Below are 26,618 nucleotides of genomic sequence, written 5' to 3' on the forward strand. Positions count from 1 at the left end.
ATCTGCTTCTTATATTCAAGTAGCTTCGTAACAAAATATGTCTCGCTCAGGCTTTATACTAGAACTTCTTCACTCGGAAAATTGCAACAAAAGACTTTAAACATTTTTCTTCAAATGACACCACCAGAAATTCTAAAAAATAACTCTGTAAGCTATGGTAGTAGTAACAACGGCAAAATCACCGTTTGCTCCGTGCGCGAACAGATTGCGAGTGAAAGAAAAGAATAGAGTTTTTGTAATTTTTGAGATTTTTGATACTTTAATTTTTTTGATTGATTCCAAGTTTGAATGATTCTTCAAGATCAAATTATGGCCTACAAGACTATGATAAAACCAAACTTAATACTTATATGATCTTTCCCGGTGCGATTTGGGTTTTCCCGGTTTTTCCCGGCTGCTCCAAATCTCCGGTTTTTTCCCGGTTGGATGGACACCCTGCTTTTATAAACAAAACGTTGATTATTCTTTCCTCTAAAATCGAAGCTAAATTACCAGCATCATCGGATAGGGAAAATTTTCCACAACCTAAAGATGGCGTTAGTTTGTGTAGGTGAGCCTTTAGTCACGAGAAAACGATTTCCGAAATTTTGTTCGCAATAGCTCTTTTCTGTTGTTGGTCGTGATTTGCTCGATTGATTCCGCTATTTGACAGCTCAATTGGTTCCCGAGATTCTATCCGCCAGACTATGAATATAGCGACTATAGGTTGAATGCGAACGGCAAAGGTTTAGAATCAGCTAGTGAGTCGTTTTTAGTAAAGAGCCTGAATTTATAAAGAGGAGACATCATATTCATTTGACAGGTCTTCTGCTCGATTGGAATGACTTTTCCTATGACTTTGACAGACAATCGATTGTTCCAATTTTGACATGTCGTCTCTTTATAAATTCAGGCTCTTTAGTTTTTAGCTCAGTGGCAGAATCGGATGGAATATTTTTAGCAGTTTTAGTTTTTTAGAGCGTGTTCCTCTGACAATAATCTGTTCTAGACTAACATTTGAAAAGGGCCTAACTCCAAAATGACCATATCGAGAAAATCGCTTCTGAATTGTGATGACCTTAACAATTAATCCTATTTCACGACTTTCCATTTTCTGGATGATTTTATAAGCTTGACATATCTATACAGAGCTGGAAAAAGGGCCTATCTGCTTTGATCGATTCTCTTCATCGATTTTCTCTTTTGATAAATACGGCTATGCAAACAGGTTTCGTGCTATTTTTGCCACATAGCATGAGGCATGAGGTTTTTATCTATCGTCCAAATCGTCAAATACAACAGGGAATGTGTTTGCAGCTGAGTTATTAACGGAAGAGAAAGTCGATGAAGAGAATCGATCAAAGCAAATAGACCCTTTTTCCAGCTCTGTATAGATATAGTTAAAAGTGTAATCTATCATCATGCTCATGGATGTTTTCTTTGTCGTGAAATTGAGAATAAAACATCATACGCCCTGATAATTTCTTACATGTTGTTACCCGCCGGATCTTCCATCCTTTGAACCTATACACCCACTCTCGGGATTTTTTGTTTGTTGTTCCGCCTTGGTTCTTCGTTCGCAAATTTTGTGAGAGTGGAATTACGCCCGGAGATTTTTTTTTGTTTGGTCTTATTTTTGTTCGTTGTTTACACGTGAAATATCAATATCAATAACTACAGAATCAGTACGTTTGGCATATTAAAACAATAGAAATCGTATTTCTGGTGCAAAACAAAAACCAATATGTGGTGGTAAACTATAACGAACAAAGTTTGGTGCACATGTAAACAAATGAGGTACGCGACGCCTCTGGAATTCATAACTTTTTTTTGCCAGGGTCAAGCAACCAATCTACGACATACATATGCGGTTGATTTTAATCTTTACGTATAGCTGTTTGAGCATGTTTTTAACTCCATAAGCTATTAGGCATTTCGCTGGTCTAAATTTGTTAATAAATCACCGTACTTTTGCAGAACACGGCATTAGCACTGACTTAGATTTTATAGAGAATTTATGTACATGAAAAATTATTCGACTTATCTGGGCATAGAGTATGATTGTAATTGCCACACAATCTACTGATGCAAAAATTGAACAGGCTAAGAAAGCTCTCAATTAACAATTGTGGAAGTCTATTTGAAATGGGCCTATGTCCAAAACGTAAACAAACCAGAAAATGAATTTTAAATTTTTCCACCACTATTCAATTCATATTTAAGAAAATTGAAGTATTTTAGGCATTTATATTGTTCACAATAACAATAGTAACTGTATCTCAGTCAGGGTTCTGCATTTTCGAAACAAAGAAAAGAAAATGAACTCTCCGCAGAATCGCTTCATTTCGAGCAATATCATTTTCATGTAAGTCATCGAGTTTCTTGTTATCGAGTCACGATGAACATTCTTCCTGTTAAACATAACTTGACTATCGCTGGTTTCGTTCGTCAAGTGCATCAGTTCACTTCATTTGAAGCTAAGACTTGTTTCAATTGACGCAATGAATGACTCGAAAATTGCTTCCTTCGTTTTTTTTTTCACTTTCACTTCTATTCGGGGTTCATTCGATGGCATCCAGATTATATACAGTAATAAAATATTATTTTAAATTAAACGAAAATTAAATTAACGAAGTCATTCTGGAGTCCAAAATGGCGGCCATCGGGTTTCAGATTAAGTTTTAAATACCCTAACATATGGGTAAAATCGATACTCGACGCCATTTTGGAATCCAAGATAGTGACTATTGGTTTTCTAAAGTGTCAAATACCGTAAGATATGGGTATTATCGGAACGGGGACAACGTTTAGATGCTAAAAATCGATATCCGCCGCTATGTTGGAATCCAAGATGGCGGCCATTGGGTTTCAAAAAAGTATCAAATACCCTACAATATGAGTATTTTTGGAACGGGGACAACGCGTAGATGTCGAAAATCGATATCAGGTACCATTTTGGGATCCAATATGGTGCCCAACTGGTTTTAGAAAATGTGTCAAATACCCTACAATATGGGTATTTTCGGAACGGGGACGACACGTAAATTTAGAAAATCGATATCCAACGCCATTTGTACGCTATTTGACACTTCTTCTGAAATCGGAAGTCACCATCTTTAATTTCAAGATGGCATCGGTGATCGATTTCTGGCCTCTAGATGTCACCTCGGCATTTGACAGTATTTTATTATTTTTCTGATCCAAAGCCACCAGTCAAACATCAGTTTCAGACCTCTAAACGTTACTGGGATTTAGAAAATACCCACATTGATGGGTATTTGACAGTATTTTCCACTTTTTCTGAAATCAGAAGTCGCCATATTGGATTTCAAGATGGCGTCTGACAACGATTTTCACAATATACGTGTCATTCCGTTCTGAAAATACTCAAATTTTAGGGTATTTGAAACTTTACCTCAAATCGGAGGCTGCCGTCTTAAATTTAAAAATGGCGTCGGATATCGACTTGAGGCTTCTAGACGTTAACATATGCATGGATATTTGATAGAATTTCCATCTTTTTTTTTAAATCCGGAAGCCGCCATCATGGATTTAAAACTGCGGTCGGATATCCTGGATTTCTCTAGGCGTCATACCGATTCCAAAAATATCCATATTGATGGGTATTTGACAATATTTACCACATTTTCTAGAACCGGAAGCCACCATCTTGGATTCCAAAAAACGTATTTTAGGGTATTTGACACTTTTTCTTAAATCGAAAGCCACTGTCTTGGATTTCAAAATGGCGTCGGACATCGATTTCCGGCTTTTAGACGTTACCATGATTCTTTAAAAAAAAACATATTTATAGGTATTTGATAGAATTTCGCACTTTTCCTGATATCGGAAGCCGCCATCCTGGATTCCAAAATGGCGTCGGTTATCGATTTCTGGCCTGTATACGTCACCCTGATTCCAAAAGTACCCATATTGATGGGCAAACAAACCACCCGACAATAATAAATTTGACGCCCACATGCGCAGATCTTTGATGGACCGAGTGGAAAATCAAGTCAGAAAAACTGAGCGAATTGTTATCGAACAGCTTTGCATCAATGCGAAAGCATGTTCATTTGACAATGAAAGATGAAATGAACACGAGTCAAGCCAAAACAAACAGCATGAACACTGATCCAAAGTGGTTCTGTTGAGGTTGAAGGGGATCTGCTCGAAGAGAAGACCGAATGACTTTCAATTGAAAGTGATGGTTGACAACTTCGTTGTCGCTTGACGATTTTCGATTGAAAGTGACTTTGCTGGGCCCTGATCTCAGTATACAACCTCCAAAATATGCAAAAAGCTTTCAAAAATATATGAAAATCGATAACAATTTAATTTCATAAATTAATAAGCCTTTTTGGATAGGCCCTTTTTGTTAAGCCGTTGTGCTTGTCATCACGAATGGTACGCCCTTTGATAAGCCTTTTCGCAACGTCGAATAAATTCAAAACAAATCATCGGCCCTGCCTCAAACAGTAGGGCCTAGCTTTGGTTTGAAAATGTTCAATCATCGGCTCTTCTACGTCACTAGGCTTATCAATGAAATGAAATAAATGAATGGTTGGCCGTTTTAGCGTTCGGACCTAATAATGAATCGAAAAATTTCGTTGATCGGCCGTTTCGAAAATCGAGTTATTTTTAATGATTTTTCTCGATTATGCGGAATTTTCCCACACGATTAGTGGCTATCAAGCGGTGCTAAAGAATAGTATCAAAACCCGATTTGTTTACGTTTTAAACATAGGCCCATTTCAAATGTTACTCTAGAAGTGCATCTAGAACACTAAGTTGATGACCGGCGAAAAAGTCCCAATAGGGACGTAATAAAGCCAAAGAAGAAGTAGATGTCCCTCCACTGGGACTAGTGAATTCGTAGAAATCCGATCCATTAGAACTCTAAATGCAGCTCACAAAGACGACTATTCCCACCAATAAAGCAACAAACACTCACTGATTACATGGCACTGTACCGTCATATGTCATCCATCCATCTTTCAAGACTGACTCTGGTTCGCTGTCGCAAAAGCAAACGAAACTCTCACTTTGCGTATTATGGTTCAAAGTTCAGCACTAACAAGGGGTGATATTGATTTATTCTGTTATTAGGTCGAACATTTTAAAATTAGCATTGAAAACATGACTTTCACTACAATGTTTGAACCAAATAAGATATACCCAATGTTAAGCCTAACGTGAATATTCCCCCCAAACAGCCCGGGTTTGAAATTTAGGAAACGAAGAATGCCAATTCTATAAATTATACATATTTACAAAATTTAACTTTTCCACTACTTATGTACACAACGTACGGCGACTGCCTCTGCTGAACGATAGGACTACTTTCAAAACTGCTGCACCAATATAAAATAATATAAAAGCCCTCGCGCTCGCTTCATTCGATACAAAACATACAAACAAACAGCAAACATAAAGGAGTTGCAACATCATTAAAATCACAATTATTATCTAAAACTTTCGACCGCGCACCCATCCCGGCACTGAACGTTTAGGTCGAATTCTGCCGCTCCGGGCAGCGGGTGTGGGCGATTCGTCCCTTCCGCGGAACGCCACTACCGTCGTCGTCTTCGTCGAAGCTGCTTCCTCCGGACGATCGATTGTTCAGGTCATCGTCCGCTGCGCCGCCGTGGGCCGTGTGCAGCACAATACCCGGATGGCTTTCGGATTGGGCGTGGATTTCGTGAATTTCCCCGGGAGTTAGACTGGCCAGAGCCGCCAGCAGGTCGTGATTGACGAGGGGTTCGTTTTCTTCGGCCGGTTCCCACCCGGCCGGTGGCGATGCCGGTGGGGAAATCAGGAACTGTTTGGTTAGTGCCGGTGGTTTGAGATTCGTGTTCGACACCGGCGTCACCGGTTGAGCTAGATAACAGGTGATGATGGACTTCCCGAAGGGATACTGATGCAGCTGAATGCGAGCGTTTGCCGCGGCGATGGCGGTATCGTAGTTCACCCGTAGCCGACGGAAGCTTTTCAACCATTGAAAGGTGGTATTCTCCGAGAAGATCTTAAACAGATCCTCCATGTGAGCCTTCAACTCGTCGCTGCTGAACACCTCCGAGTGGATGTTGGTGACGATAATTGACGTCGGCAGATCTTCCAGCAGATCGTCGTCCACCGGGTTGGATTCGTTATCCGAGTCGTAGGCACTGGGTAGAGCCGGGTGCTCGTTCGAGAGGCCATCGGTCGGATTTATGAAAAGGTTTTCATCTAGTTCGCCATCACCACCGGTAGCAGCAGCTGGTTGAGCCATTTTGGAAAATTTACGCTGCCTTAGCAGTTGGACGCCGAGCTACAGTGGCTTTCTTTAGTTCTTTACGGTGCTTTCGATTCGGAGTGGCCAGTGCAATAAGAGGAAGAGAGAAAGAGAGAGAGAGAAAGGAGCCAGTCAGATTTGCAGCTAATCTCTTGCAGAGCACTTCGGTCTCTATTTGCGAGTGTGTTTTGTTTAACCAAGAGGAATGGGGGGGGGGGGTTTTGGGTGTACGTGACTTGAGGTATGTGGTATTATAGTGGTATATACTAGTGGATTAAACTACAGTGAAACAGAAGATAAATCCAACAACCATATCAAATACCTAAACACGACAAGCGCGTCTAATGTTACTATCTCCACGCAAGTTAAATTCAAATTCAACAACACGTTAGCACAAATACGAATGTGTGTGTTTGGGTTTCATGTGAGAGCAGTAGTTGCAGGGAAGGAACAATGTGAAGGCGATGATGATTGTTTGATTCGATATTCGATTCACACCACGGTTGTCTCTTTTCGACTAAACTGCAAATTACATCTAGACGGGTAGATTCTTTAGGGCCAGAAAACAACACATCGAATTAACACCGGGAGCCGATGATACCGACGCGCGTCTTATCTTTCCTTGTTCACAACACAACTAAACCAACTGGGTGTGCAGTTCCCGTTCCCGTGGCGGTTTGAAAATCGATACTATTACGACGCTACCTAACACACTCCTATTAGAGCAGTGCTACTCAAAATGGTAAAATGAAACTTTTCCACTTATTTCCGGGCGTTTGCATTCCTCTAGAGCTTCGCTCTCCTGTGCCGCAGACGGAATGTTAGCACATAAGGCTATTTTTCTGCATGAAGAAATCGAAGTCATATCGTGTTTAGTAGGAATGCTCTTTTTCCCTCGACCGCCGTCAGTAGGCATTATTATGATAATCTTCATCGCCATCACATGATGTTCCCAGTTTCGATGGGTTTGTGCCAGTGAAAGTTTCCTGGATTATGTTCCGATGCTTGTTAGCAGATTTCCTTCTCCTTCCTCTCTCTCTGCAATCTGACACTAGGACTAACGTGAACGTTTGAAAGCAATCCCAAATTGTCTCACTATTCTAAATTAAGCCAATGATCATAAACATTAACAACGTAGACAATCGCATTCATCTGATTCATACAACCGGGCAAAACTCTCGGTGTCTGTAATTCAAATGATGGCAACTGCACTCGGGGAGAGATGACATAATCGATTTGAATGAACAAACGCACTTGCTTTGCTAGCATGTAGTCTTTCTGACTGCGTCTGTCAACAAGCGATGAACTTGATCTCGACCCGGTGTGACACTGCAAGCAACTCGCAGCACAATCCAAACGTCCCGCACTTGTGACTCATTCTTGCTATGAGCTTCGTCTGACGAGATTTTGATTGTAAACGGTTGCCAAAAGACACCGTTGATTTTCAATTAAAGTTCAACCAAGCCTTTCCGGAGACTAAATAAAATCCTATCCAAAGTGGGCAAGATCAATTGAAGGTCACTCGGATTCTCGGAGGGTGCTGGGGTTATGCTTCCAAAATATTTTCGATTACGCAAGGCCTTCCACCTAATCGTATCTTTCGCTATAGTTAATACAGGTTAATACCCGCCCTGGTTGGGCCCGAGTGCTAAATATACCCTTCCTTTCTGTTTCTGTGCTATCGCTCTTTTTACCTTATCGATTTTGCCATGTTCGATTGACTCAACTGGAATGCGACGAACGGAAAATGAATGTTACTACCTACCTACCTACCTACATACCCATAATCGCGCTATAAAGTAAAGTGTGTTACGAGAACCGCGGACGGGTTGGAAATACAAATTGAAACTGATTACCATTCTGCCGACGTCCGTCACAGTCTTGTTTCTGTCGGCGTGTCCGCTGCAGACTTCTCAATCAACTTCATGAACTCTGCAACCAATACCGACAATGTACTAATAGTAGTACACTGAATGAAACATATACGAGTGACTATAGGTTGGACTGCGGAACGGAACTTGGAGTAGCGAAAACGTAAACTGAAAGTTCGTCATTGCTTGAAGTCCATCCCGAGCAGCGATGCCAGACATTTTTTATACGACAAAAAATGGGAACCCGACTTGTAACTAGAATAATATTTCAACTTCTTAGATACTGGTAATTTCAAAAAAGAAGTGCCAAAAATTAACTTACATCCAACATTATCGGTATTGATGCAGTGAAGTTCAAACTTTTTTCTATGCTAATGAAAGTGTCTGTATAATTGGTATCGGTAATTCCAAGCTAGCCATTATGTTCCTGTGGAATATAAAAAAAAAACCCGAGTGGAATATGTTTTGTATTGTTATGAGTCACGTTTTATGACCCCCAAAATTGGATTTGAACTGATCAGAGCTTGAATTGTTCATAACATGTTTACTTTGGATGCTCGGGTTGAGAGATAGAAATCGTGTGCGAGCATGCACGTGACTTGCTCAATTGAGTCCTTTAATTTAAATATCGGTTATTATAATTTGCTGTTATTTAAAGTAGGTCCAGTGCATCAGAATTAATCAAATATTGGATTTCGGTTCCATTACAATTACGGAAATTACGAATATCCATTCACAGGGTGGCAAGTGAATTTCGATTTTGAAATTCCTGGTTTTCCTGGTCAATGATTTAAAAATTCCCTGGTTTTAAAAACCATGTAGGGGAAATGGCTCTAATGTTGGCCTATGGATCTAAGATTGGGCCCATCGCTAAAAGTCTGCTATTTATCAATTTTATCTAGATGAACGCGTCATTATGACGGTACTAATGGATATTTTTGTCGCTATTGAAAATTTAGTCGCTTGCAAATTAGGGACATGTAGGCCGAAACTACCTACATTTCCCCTATTTAATAAAAACAATTTTTAGTAAAAAAAATAAAGTGAATCCTTGTACCATCTTTCTTCGCGCAATGCGGAATTTCACAAACCAAAATAGGTATTAACGTTCTTATGAATGCCCGTGAAATCTTTATCTGATTGTTTTCTGTAAAGAAGCTAGTAGGGAGCCGCGCTACTTCGTCGTATCATGGCGCCTATTTCCGTTCTATGTGCTAAAACTATAATAGCAAAGCGTTTTCAATCATGTTTTTGCAAAAACATCTTTGCTTACCAGATTAATTAGGATTGACACTGAAACATTTGCGATAACCCGTAAAATGAGGGATTTTAGGAGTGTATGACGAAGAAAAGCTGAGATACGACGGACTAGCGCGGAGCCCTATCTAATGTCTGAAATTTAGAGATCTATAAGCCCGTAAATCTTGAGAATTCTGTTTTTGAAACTGCGATTTTTTAACTTTATTATTGAGATTTTTAGCCAACGGGCTTGTTTATCTCAAGGTGAAATTGTGAAGTGTGATATGAATAAGGACTCTTTAAACAAACCTTTGCTTCTAACAATTTTACGGATTTCCAGTTTTTTAATTTTCCGCAAATTGTCAACGATTAAGGATCTTATTTAGCGGAATTTTGATTACAACATGATTTCAAAATTATATGATTAAAAGATTTCATAAACAACGCTGGTTTAATAACTCTTATTATTAAAAAGACTGACTGCTGAAGTTCATAGAAACTCCCTAAAGTTCGTAGAACTTCCCTGAAGCGTTAAGATCTTTCCTGAAGGGTTCATTGAAGTTTGTATTGCCTGAATTTTATGGGACTTCCCCGAAGTTCGAAGGACTTTTTTAAGATCTTAGGACTTCCCTGAAGTTCGGAACATCGTAGAAGTACCACGAAGTTCGTAGAAATTCTCAGAAGTTCGTAAGATTTCCTTCAAGTTCCAAGAACTTTCTCGAAGATCTGAGGACTTCCCTGAAGTTTGAAGGACTTAACTGAATATTTTTAGGACCCTAAATTTAGAAGAGTTTTCCTGAAGTGCATAAGGCTTTAAATATCGAAGGGTTTTCCAAAAGTGTGAGTCTTTCCTTAATTTCTTGGAAATTCCCTGAAGTTTGGAGAGCTCCCATGAATTTCGTAGAACTACCTGTAGTTCAATCGACTTCTCGGAAGTTTTAGGAGCTTTTTTGAGCTTGGAGAACTATGTTAAGTTCAGAGGACTTCCCAAGAGTATTGAAGACTTCTCTGAAGCTCGGAAAAAATCGATAAGTGTCATAGGATTATCCTTAAGTTTTAAGCAATGCATAAATGTCGTAGAAGTTACATTAAATCTGTAGAAAGTTCTATAAAATTCGTAGCTATTCCCCAAAGATTAAAGGACTTCCCTGAAGTTCGTAAGACTTCTCTGAAATTTGTAGAACTTCTCTGAAACTTGTAAGACTTTCCCGAATTTTATAGAACTTGCATGAAGTTCGAAGGCCTTATCTGAAGTTTTTAGAAATAGAACTTTTTTATTGAACATGTTGAACAGGTACTTCAAAGTAGTTACGCGTCGGCACTGCTTAAGTCTGCTATCAATTAAGCACAAATCATTGATTTGAGAAAAAATTAATCAAAAATAAATACAAAATATATTTACTAAATTCTCAGGGTAAATTTTGTTCATCAATGTTTAGTTGTGTGAAAGATTTAGCTTGAAAAAAATGGTTAGTTTTGACCAGATTATAAAAAGAAACTTGGACATACATAAAATTTAAAACCTATTTAAATTATACAAACAAGATTATTTTCCTGGTGGACTTATGAAATTCCTGATTTTTTCCCGGTTTTTCCTGGTGAAAAGAAATTTCCCTACTTTTTCCCGGTTTTCCTGGTTCACTTGCCACCCTGCATTTACCTCAATACCCTTAAGGATAAGAGATATTGATTTGTATTCATCACCTCCCTTAGCTCAGTCGGTAAAGACACAGCTACAAATCAAGACCATACTGGAGGTGGGTGGCTGGGTTCGATTCCCGGTCCGGTCTAGGAATTTTTCGGGTTGGAAAATTTCTCGACTTCCCTTGGCATAGAAGTATGATTGGACTTGCCACACAATTATACCTATGCAAAAATGGTACAGGCATCGAAAGCTCTCAATTAATAACTGTGGAAGTGCATCTAGAACACTAAGTTGAGAGCACGCAATAAGCTAATATGCCATACGCAATAAGCTTGAAATGAGAGGAAGAAGAAAAAGTTGTATTCATCATCTGAGGATGTATGCCATAGGCCATTTAAGTTGAGCCTTTTGTGGCCATCTTGAAAAAAAGGCTTGATGATGCAGCTATTGCACGGTGAGGAATGGGGTTGAATTTTTAAAATGCTTCTATTTCTCAATTAAAGCTTTTTGCTTTGATGATGCCAAAATCGAACGGTTTTATTTTGAAATTTAATTTGTAATTTCGTTGATTTTGAACCCCCCCCTTGGGTCATCTTTATGACATAGACGTTATTAATAATTGGATTGTTTATGGGTATTGAGGTAAACCCATATTCGTAATCTGTATTAGAAATGGAACTGAACTCCAAAATTTAATCAATTTTGCTACACTGGAACTATTTTAAATAAGTGCGATTACATTAACTAAAATCACGATCTTAGCGCCTCTCGGTTATAGTCGCTATGTTCATAGTCTGGCGGATAGAATTTTCGATCTATCAAAAAGCGAAACCAATTCAATATATTGTAGACCAACAATTGAAAAGGTCCTATCAACTTGTATAAACAAAACGTTGATTATTCTATATGTAAAGCAAGTTGCCGTCTTGCGACATGTGGTCCACTTCTTGTGTCAACAGCCTTCCTACAATTTGTAAATTTTAACATGGAACTCATCTCCGATCGGATGCAATTTAGGAAGATCTGAGCAAGTAAAAGTTTTATCATAAACTGTCTGCCAACACACAGTAACATTTAATAGAAAATTATACGTCCGGATTAACGAACCGTCCGGTATTCGGTGACAAGTATTCAAAACTTGTCAAACCAGCACCCCTTGGTGCACCAGTCCCTTTAGGAACGCCCAGCACAACCGACAACGCCTAATCACGCCATCTGACGATATACAACCCGAGACGCACCGAAGAAAGCCTGATGGAAGCCCTCAATCGCCCCATCCCAGTCCCGCCAACTGTAGCCAGCGTTCACCACAGTCGTCTCGGTTCTGAGGTTGATGGTAGAAAGGGGTTCTTCCACCATGCTTGCACCGGCAAGTATTTTTACGATTCGAATTTTTCGTTGCGGAATGAATTCCCCTACATCCAGATTCTCACCAATACCCCGACGCAAAAGGAGGTGGCGTCGTTGTCTTCCCCTCTCCTGACGAATGGTTCTACTTTCCAACCGGGACGCACCGTAGATAGCACAGTGGAAGCCCCCCCGGTTCCTCTATCTCAGTCACGCCATTTACTGCCAACGTTCACCACAGCCGTCCCGGCCCTGAGTTTAGATGTGGGTCGGGGGTCTTCCAACTTGCTATACCAGCTCGTATACCAGGCAAGTATAAATTCAACATTGATCATTCGCTGCCTGAAGTCGGTTTGATTTTCAGCGCACAGGAATCTTCTAACGAAGGAAACGCACGTCATGGGAACTTGGAATCAACTCCGCATCAACCGGTTCCATCTTCTTCATCTTCGACCCTGGGACGCACCGTGGACAGTATTTTGGAAGCCCCCAGTCCCAGCTGACATCGCTCATCGGAGTCGGCCCGGCCCTGCGATCGGAAACGGAGAGGGGGTCTTCCGAATCTCCCAATCAGGCGAGTATAATTCAAGATCGCAATGCAGCCCCCGCCAGGCTACTTATCGTCACAGTATGTATTACTAAAACGCCGGTGGGATGAATTCCAACACCGATGATTATCGCTTAGCGGTTTCGGATCGTTGCTTCGACGTCATCGCTCTCACTGAGACTTGGCTCGATACTCGCACATTGTCAAATCAAGTGTTTGGTTCCGAATACGAGGTTTTTCGATGCCATCGAAATCTGCACAACAACCGCAAATCTACTGGTGGAGGCGTTATCATAGCAATCGGCTCTGGATTGAAGGCAAAAGTTATCGAAAACGATTTATGGAATTGTGTGGAACAAGTTTGGATTGCCATTAAGCTCGCTGACCGAACTTTGTTTTTTGTGTGTAGTTTACTTTCCTCCGGATCGAACTTGCGACTCTACGCTAATTGAATCCCACAGTCAGTTTATTCGAATTATAATGGAGATCGCTACAGCTGCTGACGAGATGATAATCATTGGCGACTTCAAGCTACCGGAAATTTCTTGGCGATCATCTTACGGTGGATTCCTGTATCCGGACCACGACCGTTCTACATTTCACTCTGGAGCTGTAAGCCTATTGGGTCATTACAGTATCGCCGCTCTGAAGCAAATCAACCACGTGGCTAATGAGAACAATCGTAGCTTAGACCTTTGCTTCGTCACTGCTCCGCATTTGTCTATGGCTGTTTCTCCATTGATAAAGACTGTTCCACACCATCCTCCTTTAGTTATTGCACTTGAGGGCAACCAAATTCCAGAGGTCATCCTGAGGACGACTGCCGATCTCCTTAGTTCCCTGCCACATCGGGTATTCCGCAAGGTAGCCACCTCGGCCCGTTGATATTTCTTGTGTATTTCAACGACAATTTCGGCCTCGACGGTCCACGACTGTCGTTCGCAGACGACATGAAAATCTATCTCCGAATCCGAGCCATCGCTGACTGCCACCTTCTCCAACTCCCACTCAACGCTTTTGCTAATTGGTGCCAACTGAACCGCTTGGTTGTAAATCCAACAAAATGTTCAGTAATCACGTTCTCACGGAGGAAACATCCAATTACATTCAGTTATATCCTAAAAGGCGTTGACGTACATCGTGTGAATCACATTAAGGGTCTGGGAGTCATCTTAGATTGTCAACTCACATACAGCCAGCATATCTCGTACGTGATCGACAAGGCATCCAAAACGCTCGGCTTCATTTTCAGGATAGCTAAAAGTTTCACGGACATCTACTGTTTCAAGTCGCTTTACTCTGCTCCCTCGTCCGGTCGATGTACAAAGAGTAGATTCTATTCAACGACGATTCATCTGGTTTGCCCGTCGACATTTGCCTTGGAGGGATCCTCATCGCCTTCCAAGCTACGAAAGTCGGTGCCAGTTAATTCAGCTGGATCCTTTGTGGCGTCGAAGAGATACGACAAGGGCCCTGTTTGTGGCAGACATTCTACAGGGCAGAATCGATTGTCCTTCTACGCTACAACAAATCGACGTTAACGTTCAACCACGAGCACTCCGTAACAACGCAATGCTGAGGATACCTTTTCGTCGTACAAACTATAGTTCGTATGGTGCTATCAATGGGCTACAAAGCGTTTTCAATCGTGTTGCTTCCTTATTTGATTTTCACTTGGCACGCGAGACGCTACGTCAGAGATTCCGTGATATAGATGTTAAGAATTAAGAAATAAGTTGGACTTCACGGCCTTTGCAGCTAGTTACTTCTTGACTATATTGTATTTCCTAGTATTGCTTAATCCATCATTAGGACTAAACCCCGTCTGTTGATGTAGAACCAAATAAACAAAATAGATAAAAAAAATAAACTCAGGGTGGCCACTGAATTTAAGAAATTAAATTCCCGTTTTTTTCCCGGAAAACCCGGGTGCCCATCATATTTTTCCCGGTTTAATATAAATAGCTAAATATCTCGATTTAAATAAAAATTCTGAGGCATTTAAAGAAGAATTCTGATGTGAAATCCCAGGAAGTTTTGGGAGATTACATTTCGTAATTCTAAATGGCATATCATGAGATTTCCGAGGAATATTGCGAGTGAATTCTAAAGAAAATTATGGAGAGAAATTAAACAAATTCTCGCGAGAATTATTACGAATGCGAAGATAAATGAAGAGTGAATTTCAATAGTTTTCTGGAAATAATTCTCAAAATGATCTGCACGAAATATGAATCTTAAGATTATTGATCCTAAGCAAATTCTAATTTGTTAAGATATCCGGAGATGAGTATCAAAAAAAAATTTAAACAATGAAATTTGTCATTGTTTAAATGTCAAGGTTCCGTGCACAGAAATTTAAGATCCAGGATTAACAAAAATCTTAAGATTTTGAGGCTTCGATAGAGAACATATTTTAAGATCATGGTCTTAGAAAACTGTTAAAGATTATGGAGCTAACATTTCATCCTATCAAATCAATCCTATGAACGGGCATTCAATACATTTTAGACATGTATAGGCCCTTTTCAAATGTTACAAGAGATTTTATAAAATTGCTCAAGCTGCCGATAGACAAAATCGATCAAGCCCAAAAATAGCCGAAACATTATCTTATAATTGTTTTGAATTACTTTATAATAAATAAATTGAAGTACGAGTTGATACAATGCTTGGTTTGCTCGGCCTTATAAAGGGTTAAGTTTCGTTAGTTCATTTGAAATTAAAACAAATTTCCAAAATAAATAAAATATTTTTTTTAAATACCACACCAATCCCAATACTTCCCGCAGCGCAACATTCACTTTTTACCCGAATTCCAATAGGAAAACACTTTTACTCAATTTCTTTTCAAATGCAACACACACACCACGTCATATCGAATCTTGTTTCCATTTTTTACGAGTTCTTCTTCTTAGTGATTACTGTTTTGCTTCTGTTACTTTTCCTTCGAGCTCTCTCTATCCCTCTCTCTCTCTTCATCTTTCGCATTCTTCCATGCAATACCCTACCATCATCATCAGCACCATCATCTTCCTCCAGCAACGCATCGCGGTCCTATACTGATCCGCTAGGGCACTGCCATGTCGCATCCGTCGCATCAACAGAGCAGCAGTGCAGAGCAAGCGAGAGGCAGACCGCCGCCCGATGGAGATAGGGCAGAGAGCATAACACACCGTAATGAACTAAAAATAGCCACGGGAAATCGATGACGTAATCGCACTCGTTTGTACGGTGTTAGAATTCGATTCGAAGATCAGCATTACAAGTTCTGAATTTAGTTGTTTTTTTTTTTGGTATTTTAAATTTTGCATCTTCACGTCAGGGGACTGTTTCGTTGATTTGCAGCAGATTGGAAAGGACGGCCCTTCCGTAGCGGTGATATTATCGATTTTTCGCAAAATGGCTAAGTAGGATAAAAAAAAATTCTCGGCAATGTAGCACAGCAATGGTAATGAGCAGCAGCCAGCGGCAATGAACGGCGGCGCGACGGTATCATCGGCATTGTAAAACAAAAAAGGAAGCAGATTTTGACTCGAAATGCAATTTGCTTTTTTGAATTTCTTGGGTGAAAATTTGAGCCCATCGGAAAGTGGTCCAAACTTCTTCTTTTCACTCCTCGGTTCAAGTTGGGTGTGTCACGGGTGAAAATTTTCATGACCAAAAATCCACCGGAATAACACCAAATCAAGCGAGTATTCAGCGAAAAATACACTAAGAAGCTTACTTACAGCTCCGGGAACGGAATTGCACAGTTTTCACCAGATTTCGGGTGGTTTTTCCAGCAAATTTTCACTTTTTCACTTCGAGTTTTTCGGGACGACACACGAACTTTTCACACCAATGGCTAACGACAAACTGTAATGGCTGCCAGCGCAGATGAATCGAAATCGTACGTCGTCGATGATGATTGTGATGACGGTGGTTTCTTCTTGGCGGTGTTGTTGTTTTTCTCGTGTTTCGTGTTTCACAACAAAAGTGTCATCCGAGCGTGACCCGGGCGTTGCACTAGTTTTGTTTTTGTGGCAAAGTTGAAAATGAACGCGCACGATTCACATCTTTATTACACGCTTAAAGCAAATCTCGACCAGCAATTTTTTTTTTTTTTTTTTTTTTTTCCTTTATTTACAAGGCTTTCAGCCATTGACGAGTGCACGGGTGAACTTTTGTTCATCTACTGAACAAAAAATGACACAACAGCGGGGCCCTGTTTACTAAAAATGAACACATGAATAATGTTCACGTAACATTTGAAAAGGGCATATCAATTTTTGTAAATAATTTGCTAGGTCCTTTCCACGAGAACCGAAGTACGTCCACGCAAACCAAGAGCACTGTCGGAAAGAGGGGAATTTCCCCTACCCGATGGTGATGTTAGTTTGCGTGGTCGTATTCGGTTCGCGCGAAAAAGGTTTAACAAGTTTTGTGTACGAAAGTTGATAGGCCGGTTTCAAATGTTACGTGAGTATTATTCATGTGTTCATTTTTAGTAAACAGGGCCCCGCTGTTGTGTCACTTTTTGTCGAGTGAGTGAACTCAAATCCATCCGTGTACTCGTCTATTGGCTGGTTCGCCTTGGGTCGACCAACAATTGAAAAGGACCTATCAGCTATAGTTTTTTTTTCTATATGCGCGAGTATTGATGGTCCGAAAGTGAGGATAACAATAGTGAAATCCAACCAGCCACCGGCCACCCGTGGTGCTGTTGTCGTAGTGGTGATAACAAACGTAAACAGCCGTCAAACGCGACTCGCATCATGTTATATCACTTTTGAAATTGAAAATTTGCCTTTTTCCTAGATATCACGTGATATACGCTGTCTTGCAATGAGCACTCATACATCTAGTTTAAACTGGAAATCCTATGTATGAGTGCTCATTGCAAGACAGCCTATATAACGTGATATAGGCTGTAATGTGAACGATGGATTTCCAGTGATAATTAGATGTATGAGTGCTCATTGCAAGACAGCGTATATCACGTGATATACGCTGTAATGCGAACGAGGTATAAGAAACGAAAAGGCCGGCGCACAATGCATACGTTTTCGGGTTTTTTGACAGATAATGCATGGTCTAAAGCGCCCATTACACATGTCAATATATTGACAAACATCGTATTGTCAATTTCCTTACAATATTATCAATACATAAACATTGACAACATTAATGACAATACGCTAAAGCGCTCGTTACACGGGTCAATATATTGACAGTAAATTGAAATACTGACAATATGATTGAAAAGGTAATATTGATGACGATGGATTGATGACGAGTATTGTTGAACAACTGATTTTCATTTCACTTTGTCAATATAGGCGAATTCAATAGAAACTAAGCGATTGTTTCGTCTTCTGGCGGTGAATAGGGGAACCATAAAAATAGTGATGAGGGTGGAAATTTTCACCGTGAAGCATAGGAAGAGGAAAATATTTTCACCTTTCCTGATTAATTTATCCACCGCAGGTGCTTGAAATCATCATCATCGTGGAATATTTTGTTTTCTGTATCGGGTTTGCAGTGATCCGGCTGGTGCTTCCATATATTTTTTGATGAGAAAAAATAAGATTTATGAAATTGTCTCAGCGGTTATGATCTTCCGGATTTTTAATTTGTGGTTATTTCAGCAGTAAATCAGTTCAGATCTGTAGATAATCGTAAAATAAGACCACTCCCGATGGAAATTTGCAAGTTGTGCAATAAAATGTACATTATTTTGAGTTTTGAAAATCGTCATTATGATGTAAACAAATGGATTGGATGACATTTCCTCTCAAAATCGGCTAGCGCACTCTACATTGATTGTGCATGAAAAGAGCCTATTCTTCCCCTACTCAAGAGGAGGGACAACGTACGTCATTTAGATCGACTAACTCACAAAGCACCTTCGCCCATGCAGCGAGGCATGCAGTGTTGCCATTTGTTTAAATTTTCGTGTGTGATATGCAATCGATTTCAAACTAAATAAAACATGTATATTTTTACAGTCACCAATCACCCAGGCTTCGTTTACATGGATGTACATTTTCTACAAAATCACAAGCATAACCATGTTATTTTTTGTAACTTTAAAATAAAATAAATACTATCAGCGTTTCACATACCTACATGTAACGTAAATTAATTATTATATGCATGATTTGCATTTATGAATGTTTACCAAAACATCAGCATGGTAGTTTCTATTTGGGAAACTGCGTACCGTTAACGTGGGGTATTCCACACGTGTAGTAATTCCGCGCACTCGACAATCGATTTGATTAAATTCGATCAATTTGGAAGTACATGTCCTGTGTATTTTCTGTGTCCTGTCAAAAAGTTACAACATTTGGTGTTTGAATGACAAATTTACAGCTCACGCAGAATAACCCACGTGGTAACGTGACTCTCCATTTGATTTGCATAGAGAGTCACGACACCACGACGTGACTTTTCTAACTTCGATAGTGATAAAAATCACTTCGACTCTCGGAATAACCCCCTATATGTATGGGTAACATTAGGTAAACATTATTGTTCTAACGAAACAGGAGAGTTCAGTGATATCAAAAATAATATTGGAAGCTATAATTAATCACCTAGTTCTTACATCATTCTGAGAACTTAAGAGTAGGCCTGGAATAGATCATAATTTAACACTATTTATTCTAAAAATCCTGAAAATTAATTTGAAATGAGCAAGTATGAGAAATGTTGGGTGAAAGTTAATTTATATGTATATCCACTAAACCCGGACTCCGCAATTTGGTAATTTTTGAACTACGGAAAAATGAAAAATAAAAAAAAAACTAAAATTTATACCGAAAATGATCGGACTTAGTTAACCCATAGAGGTAACTCTTAGAGTCGGTGTATAATGAGTCACGCCAAGAGTGAAGCCAAGTCTACCTATTGAACTGTCAAACCGGCTACCTATCGTGCAAAGTAAACAAGCATTACGATGCTATGAAAGGTCCACGAAAGGTATTGCAATTAAATATGAAATATAATCGAAGAAATGATCATATACACGCAGTGAGCATTACATTTGTCATGCGATACGTTTTGTAATGATCAGTAATGACAATTTCTACTATTTTTCTTTAAGATAATTCGACAAAATACTGATATAATGATTTACTACAGCCGTTAATTTTTTTCCTCGCTAGAAGTCATTTGAAGTTGATGCAGAAGTCCTCTGTTGCCAAGTTAAAAGAAAGGGAATCTTTCGAAAACCGTGATGCGAGTTCAACTGTTTTTCTCTTGGCGTGACTCATTATACATCGACTCTAGTAACTCTAAGACTAGAAGGTCCCGAAATAACGTGCTCAACTTTTTGGCTCAGCTCTGGTACTCTCTTCGGTCCCAAGCTAATCGATTCAGCCCTCGAAACATAGGAAAATCCACTAACCCCTCATTTTATCTGTCAAACTTTCATAGCGAATCAAAACAAACATTACGTAGTACTATAATTTCGACTAGAATGGGGTAAGTTAATCGTTACCAATAGGCTAGTCAAGTAGTGAGCCAATTTAAAATCGTTAGTTTCGTATTGATTGTTGGTTAACCCCTTTTGAACGATACAAAACCAATTTGAGATTTTATTGATTTCCTTCGAGTAACGGCCATTTGAAATTTTTCCATTTTTTTCAGCTGTTCAAAACCCGGCAAAATTTACCGAATTCAGTGTGTAGCTAGTATTTACAATACATACAGGTCCAGCAATCGTTTCTGTTTGGACCCGAATACAAACATGAACTCTAAACACACTTTTTTTCTCTGATCCATGTTTCTTGTGTGGGGAAATTGAGACAAGTAATATTGACTTCAATACATTGAGGTAAAAAGACTTCTAACGTATTGCCATTAATGTTGTCAATATGTATACATCGATGATATTGATGGCGAAATTGACCGTTTTTTTTTTGTCAATACATTCTGAGTATTGACAAAGTGAAATTAAAATCAGCTTTTCGTCAATACTTGTCATCAATCATTGTCTTGAATATCACCTTTTCAATAATATTGTCAGTATGTCAATTTATTGTCAATATATTGATATATGGGCGCTTAACTGTCAAAAAACCTGAAAACGTATCTTGCTGGTCCCTGGTCCCCATCGATGGGTTCTTTTTGACAGGTGCCGTTGGATTTTGGTTTGGCAACCATTTCAGCTAAACACAATTTTTTTTTTCAATCTCAGTTGATATTAAACCAAAATCCGGTACCGTAAGCCCTATCCATATACTCCGCAATTCTTTCAAAACAAAACAATCATCAGTATAAAAGTGTCAGTGGAAATAGTTTTGCCAAGAAAAATACATAGTGGAGACCGCAGGATATTGGAAAAATCGATCGGTCTAGACGCAAAAGCCCAAAACACCAGTCCTTTTAGACCTTAGCACTCGTTTAAGTACCGCTGTTCGTAAATTGATAAGCAAAAGGTCAATAATAATACTGTTATCACCATCAGCCAAGACGAGTATCACAGTGCTCTTAGGCTCCATCGCTTATTGTTCTTCGTTTGATGAGTTCACTAAAATATTGGATCCTGCTAGCGGTTCGATTATTTACGCACTTCTTCATTTGACAATTTAATCGCATCGGTCAGCTAAGTTTGCAAAGTGCCTCATCGGTTAGCAGTAGTAGCAATCGAAATTCGAGTAGTGGTTCCAGTGGCAGTGGCAGCAGTAGCGATTCCCATCAGGCCTTAGCACAAGTCTACTGCTGTAACGGAAGCAGCAGGAGTCCGGTAGTTGCAGTTCGTAGCAAAAGTAAAATGTTGGACTTGGATAATCGCCCCATTCCGGATCAGATCGGATATCTGATCATGTCTGAGGACGGAGCAGTGCTGGCCTCCGGTGGAGAGATGGAAAATGACGAGCGGAGTGCGAACATCATCAGCGGATTGTTGACGCTGACGGAAAGGTATGGGATGAATTATATTTTCGAAGGCAATTAAAAAGTAAAAGCGTGATTTTGGTTTCCAGCGTTGATCCGGCCGTGTTCAAGAAGCGTTCGTGCAAGAAAATATCGATAGTATACGAAGAGCACAGCTACACCATTTGTCTTTCCAACAAAAAGATCTACGTGGTCAAGAGACGTAACACGCCGAACCAGAACGGAGCAGCCGGCGATGCCGATGCAAGAGCAATCCTAGCCTAACGTGTGCAATCTCTCTTGTAGATAAATGCATGCTTCTTCTTAAAGTCTAAGATTTTGTTTATTCAGCAAAGACAATTATAACAAAAATTGCGAAACGCTATGGTAGTAGGACTCTTTCAAGGTTTTCTGCAGTCCTGATTGGTCTAACCACTGGAATTTGGCCTTCTTATCGACTATGTTTGCACTGTCTGGCTTGAGCGCGCACCGGAAGAAGAATACCTTCGCTCCGATCGCTTCCTGGCGTGATGTATTCGGGTATTTGTACTTGTAGAACCCGACAGGAGCATTTCCGTAGAAAGTAACCTTCAGCGCGTCGCCTACGTTTTCCTGCAATGCACGTTCGGCGGTTTGCCGCAGCGATTCACCTGCGGTGTGTTTTCCTTGTGGAAGGAGATAGTAGCTCTTCTCGCCAAGCTTCTGTTCCGTCAGTAGGACCAGCGTTTCCTCTAGTTTTCGATTCAACGATTTCACGTCGTTCTTTTGGTCTGCCTCCGTAAGCCGCGGGGCAGGTTTGAACTTGCTGAACTCATCGTTGTAGGCATCCTCCAAATCCTGTGCCGTCTGTTTGAGCGCTTCCGAATCCAGATCGATCTTGCCCGCTTTAAGAAGTTCGGCTTGGCGCTTTTCCATCTCCTTGCGCAGTTCGTGGTTCGATTTGAGACTGTTTTCGAACTCGATTTGATCGAGCATTGCCTGTAATAGTTGGTTTCGTAACTATGCTTATGTTGCAAAGAAATACAAGGGGGGACAAACCATACCTTAAAATTGGCTTCAATCGGGGCCATTGTTTTGGTAATCACCGGCAGTCGTTCCACCAGCACCCCAGCATACAGATCCCATTTTTCCTTGGCGGCGGGGGTTGTGGTTGCAGTTTTGGTTGAAACTTGTCTTATCAGAATAGCACGTGCGGTGTGCAGAAACGATCTCGATATCAGAAAACTCATGGCTTTTTCGGGGGAACTTGTGTGATAAAAGTGCGATTTGTTCTTATAGTTCAGTAGTTACGCAAAAGATTGTGTTGAAAACACTAGTTCGGAAAACGCACAAGTGGGATTTTTTGACATTTACCTGTAACAGGCATGAAATGAAGCTGAAGATGTGAGAAGGCATTCCAATAGGAAAGTTCATTTCAATCGTAGCTGCAGCTGGAAGCTTCATCATCGTCTTCTGTTGTGATTCGCATATTTAGGACACAGTGGATTCGTCACCTAACTGTTTATTATTGGAAAACGAAGATTCGAATAAAAAAGTGTTTTTCCAGAAAAAAAAAGTGAAAATGACGAATTTAGAAAATACCCTGCAAATAGAAACGAAGCTAGAAAAGGTAAGAGTTCCGCAAAGCTAGAACAAATTTAATCAACCAACCTGAATTCACAGGAACGAACGAACCAAGCCCTACTGAAAGATCGGGTGGAAAAGTATTCGGAACTGACCAAGTCGATGTCAAAAATTTTAAACTCCTTCGAGCAGCGCTTGGGAAAGTTGGAACAAACCATTCTCCCGGTTTACAACGTCACTAAAAATTTGCAGAAGCAGCAGCAAAGTAATTTCACGTCCACCAGTTATATCTGCGTCTGGTAACGCCCACTTTTATCTTCGCAGATCTAGATTCAACTCTAAACTGTCTGGAACAGGTACTGTCCCACTACGACGCCTCGCAGGATGTGTGTAATCTGATTCATCAGGGACCGTCGGAGGGCAACATAACCGGTTTCCTGGACGGTTTGAACAAACTCAAAAAGGCTAAGGATTACTTCCTGAATAACAATCCGCAGAGCGTGGAGCTGGAGAACGTGACGAGTCTGTTCAATAATGGCTGTGAAACGCTAAATAACCACTTGAAATCGCTTCTCAAGAAGCACAGCACTCCGATGAGACCGGTCGATCTGCTGGATTTGATCTACATCGAGGAGGACTCGTCCAATGAGGATTGCCCTTCGATCAAGCAACTGCCGACAAGCACCCGGGAGGAGCTGAACACCATCGCCCAGTGGTTGGACAACAATCTGCGGCGGGAGTACGTGCAAATATACGGCGACGAACGATCAGAGGTGATTGTGCGTTCGCTGCAGAATCTGAAGGACCACCAGAAGAGTGGAAGCTGGGGGAATGAACCGTTGAAGTCGAGATACTACGGACGACCCTCGGATGCCGGTGTAAAAAAGTCAACGTCCGCCAGGTTGCAACAAATGTAAGTAGGCCTTGAAAACACAAGCCTCGATGGCGCAGTAGGCAGCGCGTAAGTCTCATAATCTTAAGGTCGTGAGTTCGATCCTCACTCGGGGCATATTTTTTTTATCCACTTTTTTTTTTACTTTACAGCTTCGAACGTAAAGCCAACAAGATGCTGATAAAAGCTCAAACCCTTGGCCAGTCGGCCGCACTGGCCATGCGTAAGAATTCCTCCTTCGGTGACATCTTGGCGGCCGAAGAGTATGGCAACGACAACGATCAAGAGCTGGAAAAGTATCTGGTACTACTGCTCGGGCTTCAGAAGCTTCTAGTTTGGGAACGCCAGCTTCTGAATGATATCATTCCGACATCCCGCCACAATGAGGTCTTTTCTCGGCTCTCTCAACCATCGATCGAAATGGTCGTCAAAGATGCCGAAGCCATCACTGGGCGAGTGCTGAGGAGCATCAGTCGCAAGGAATGGTCCGCTGCTTTGGGAACCTTCTCCGCACTGAAGCACGTGCAAATCCTTCAACCCGACATTGATAAAATTTGCGATACTGCTCAACGGCAGCAACTCGGTGGGGTGCTGAACAAACTCCAGCAAACCGGTTCCAAAGCCCTGGAGCAATTCATCGACGCCGTCAAGAATGATACGGGAAGCGGTGGAATGGTCAGCATGAGCTCCAGCACCATCAGCTACGGAGGGGGCTCGAATGTACCGAAAGATGCCACCGTCCACGAACTGACCTCCAATACCATCTGGTTCCTGGAGCAGCTCCAGGAACACTGCGAAACCATCGGAAGCATTCTTCAGATGGATCCAATCTACACCAACGACCTGGATCGAATCGCTTCCCACAAAACCGTCTCGCTAGAACAGAAGAATAAAGCCCTTCTCGGTATTTACGTGCGGAAAGTGCTCGCCGAACTAAACTACACCATCGCCGCCAAATCCGAGCAGTACGGAGATGTAGCGATGAAACAACTGTTCAAGCTGAACAACACCCACTACATCTTGAAGTCGCTTCAACGCTCGAACCTAATTGACGTTGTTGCCCTTACGGAGCACGATTGCGAGAAACGCTACCAGAAAATGACGCAAGACCTGAAGAAAGCCTATCTCAGCTCGTGGTCCAAGCTGCTGGCATGCATTGCCCCACTGGAAGACGTTCCGAAACCGACCGGCGGCCGGGTGAAAGACAAGGAACGAGCTATTATCAAGGAGCGGTTTTCCTCGTTCAACAAGGAACTTGACGAGGTGGTACGGACGCAGCGTGCCATCTCCGTGCCGGATGGGCTGCTGCGGGAGGGCATCAAGCGGGACAACACCGAGCACATTATTCCGCAGTACAATGCGTTTTTTGAGATGTAAGAATACTCCGCCTTACTGGTAAAGTTGGAAAATTCAATTATTCAAACCATTCGTTTACTTTCAGCTACTCCGAAGTACAGTTCAGTAAGAATCCGGAAAAGTATGTCAAATATCGACCGACGGATGTGACCGCGATGCTGAATAGCTTCTTTGATGATACTATTTAAGGTAGTTGAAGTAATGGTTAAATTATGAATATTTAAAATACAGATTTATAATTGCATACATGTAGAAGCATGTAAGTCTTAAGGGCAAAGAAATATAATAGTGGTTCAGAAATTAAACAACATTGTTCAAGTCTCAATAATTCCAAGCACGGGGTTTTTCTAAAGAAGATTCCCAAGGATTATTTTTCTGATTGTAAATCCTATGTTCTCACCAGCAGCAGTCCAATGGTCCTTCCCGGGTGGCACGTGCCCATTCGTCTTCATCCTGCAGCGAGAGGGCCAATGTCCGTATCAAAGACTAATCTTCGGACAAGTTACCCCAGCCGAGACCCCAGCCTAGTGGCAGACGCGTAGGCAACATGTTATACCGTGATAGCGGGCCCAAAACAGCAAAATAAACTATTTGAACCCGGGACATGCTGCCTACTGTCAAACGCTGCTGATGGTATTGGCCTTGTCACTGGCCTGAGTTTCCATGAACGGTAGCTGCACCACCGACAAACCGACACGAATGACCATAGCAAAAACAATAAAATTTCTGACCAAAGCGCACTACTGACATCTGGCTCCGTGTTCGCGGGAAATATCTAGCTAAGCCATGAACCTGCATGCAAAAGTTATGAATTGGTTCGTGTCTGATCTATTCTGGACAAATTATTTTTATCTAGATAAAAAATTCTATGTTTTTGACAATTCGGATCACTGCACATTTAGGCTCTGAACCATTTGGTGGATTATTTTAACTTTTGGTTAAAATTTGACAGATGGAAAGTTATCGATTAACCCTGCTATCCGAGCGTGGTTATTTCTGACAGACAAGAAGTTAAATTTTGACGACCGTGGCTCGAAAACCGG

General features: G+C 40.9%; 4 protein-coding genes and 1 non-coding gene across 6 annotated transcripts; 3 read left to right on the top strand and 2 right to left on the bottom strand.

Annotated features, from left to right (window-relative positions):
• Nucleotides 1–2,552: 2,552 nt before the first annotated feature.
• sra (RRM_RCAN_like domain containing protein Sra) lies at nt 2,553–16,788 on the bottom strand. 2 transcript variants are annotated; one of them, XM_065224702.1, is made up of 2 exons: nt 16,634–16,788; nt 2,553–6,310 (listed from the first exon to the last, which is right to left on the bottom strand). In XM_065224702.1, exon 2 carries the CDS (start codon nt 6,248–6,250, stop codon nt 5,489–5,491), a length of 762 nt encoding a protein of 253 aa, XP_065080774.1. In that variant the 5' UTR covers nt 6,251–6,310; nt 16,634–16,788; the 3' UTR covers nt 2,553–5,488. The 2 variants fall into 2 exon arrangements, with proteins under 2 accessions (XP_065080774.1, XP_065080773.1); XM_065224701.1 differs by having other exon boundaries at nt 2,553–6,320.
• Nucleotides 16,789–21,206: 4,418 nt separating this feature from the next.
• Nucleotides 21,207–22,093, top strand: Lamtor4 (Late endosomal/lysosomal adaptor, MAPK and MTOR activator 4). The gene is made up of 2 exons (XM_065224714.1): nt 21,207–21,812; nt 21,875–22,093. Exons 1-2 carry the CDS (start codon nt 21,664–21,666, stop codon nt 22,047–22,049), a joined length of 324 nt encoding a protein of 107 aa, XP_065080786.1. The 5' UTR covers nt 21,207–21,663; the 3' UTR covers nt 22,050–22,093.
• An 11-nt stretch (nt 22,094–22,104) lies between these two features.
• Nucleotides 22,105–23,045, bottom strand: mRpL46 (mitochondrial ribosomal protein L46). Its single transcript, XM_065224700.1, has 2 exons — nt 22,808–23,045; nt 22,105–22,742 (listed from the first exon to the last, which is right to left on the bottom strand). The coding sequence occupies exons 1-2, from the start codon at nt 22,991–22,993 to the stop codon at nt 22,125–22,127; spliced, it is 804 nt and encodes a 267-aa protein (XP_065080772.1). The 5' UTR covers nt 22,994–23,045; the 3' UTR covers nt 22,105–22,124.
• Nucleotides 23,046–23,251: 206 nt separating this feature from the next.
• On the top strand, nt 23,252–25,841 carry Exo70 (exocyst complex component 7). The gene is made up of 5 exons (XM_065224558.1): nt 23,252–23,373; nt 23,427–23,592; nt 23,652–24,240; nt 24,372–25,592; nt 25,661–25,841. Exons 1-5 carry the CDS (start codon nt 23,326–23,328, stop codon nt 25,761–25,763), a joined length of 2,127 nt encoding a protein of 708 aa, XP_065080630.1. The 5' UTR covers nt 23,252–23,325; the 3' UTR covers nt 25,764–25,841.
• On the top strand, nt 24,264–24,336 carry TRNAM-CAU (transfer RNA methionine (anticodon CAU)). Its single transcript has one exon. It is a non-coding gene; the product is annotated as a tRNA-Met (tRNA).
• Nucleotides 25,842–26,618: the final 777 nt, after the last annotated feature.

Source organism: Ochlerotatus camptorhynchus, unplaced genomic scaffold (assembly GCF_037179485.1).
Source record: "Ochlerotatus camptorhynchus isolate MF236.1 unplaced genomic scaffold, CSIRO-AGI_Acam_v1.1 ptg000213l, whole genome shotgun sequence".
NCBI lineage: Eukaryota > Metazoa > Arthropoda > Insecta > Diptera > Culicidae > Ochlerotatus > Ochlerotatus camptorhynchus.

What these genes read in the sequence shown, in the direction of transcription:
- sra (XM_065224702.1), bottom strand. Translation starts at nt 6,250, where the DNA reads ATGGCTCAACCAGCTGCTGCTACCGGTGGTGATGGCGAACTAGATGAA.
- Lamtor4 (XM_065224714.1), top strand. Translation starts at nt 21,664, where the DNA reads ATGTTGGACTTGGATAATCGCCCCATTCCGGATCAGATCGGATATCTG. An exon ending in TTGTTGACGCTGACGGAAAG is followed by an intron (nt 21,813 to 21,874) that starts GTATGGGATGAA and finishes TTTGGTTTCCAG; the next exon opens with CGTTGATCCGGCCGTGTTCA.
- mRpL46 (XM_065224700.1), bottom strand. Translation starts at nt 22,993, where the DNA reads ATGAGTTTTCTGATATCGAGATCGTTTCTGCACACCGCACGTGCTATT. An exon ending in CGATTGAAGCCAATTTTAAG is followed by an intron (nt 22,743 to 22,807) that starts GTATGGTTTGTC and finishes CAACTATTACAG; the next exon opens with GCAATGCTCGATCAAATCGA.
- Exo70 (XM_065224558.1), top strand. Translation starts at nt 23,326, where the DNA reads ATGACGAATTTAGAAAATACCCTGCAAATAGAAACGAAGCTAGAAAAG. An exon ending in TCCGCCAGGTTGCAACAAAT is followed by an intron (nt 24,241 to 24,371) that starts GTAAGTAGGCCT and finishes TTTACTTTACAG; the next exon opens with CTTCGAACGTAAAGCCAACA. An exon ending in TACAATGCGTTTTTTGAGAT is followed by an intron (nt 25,593 to 25,660) that starts GTAAGAATACTC and finishes GTTTACTTTCAG; the next exon opens with CTACTCCGAAGTACAGTTCA.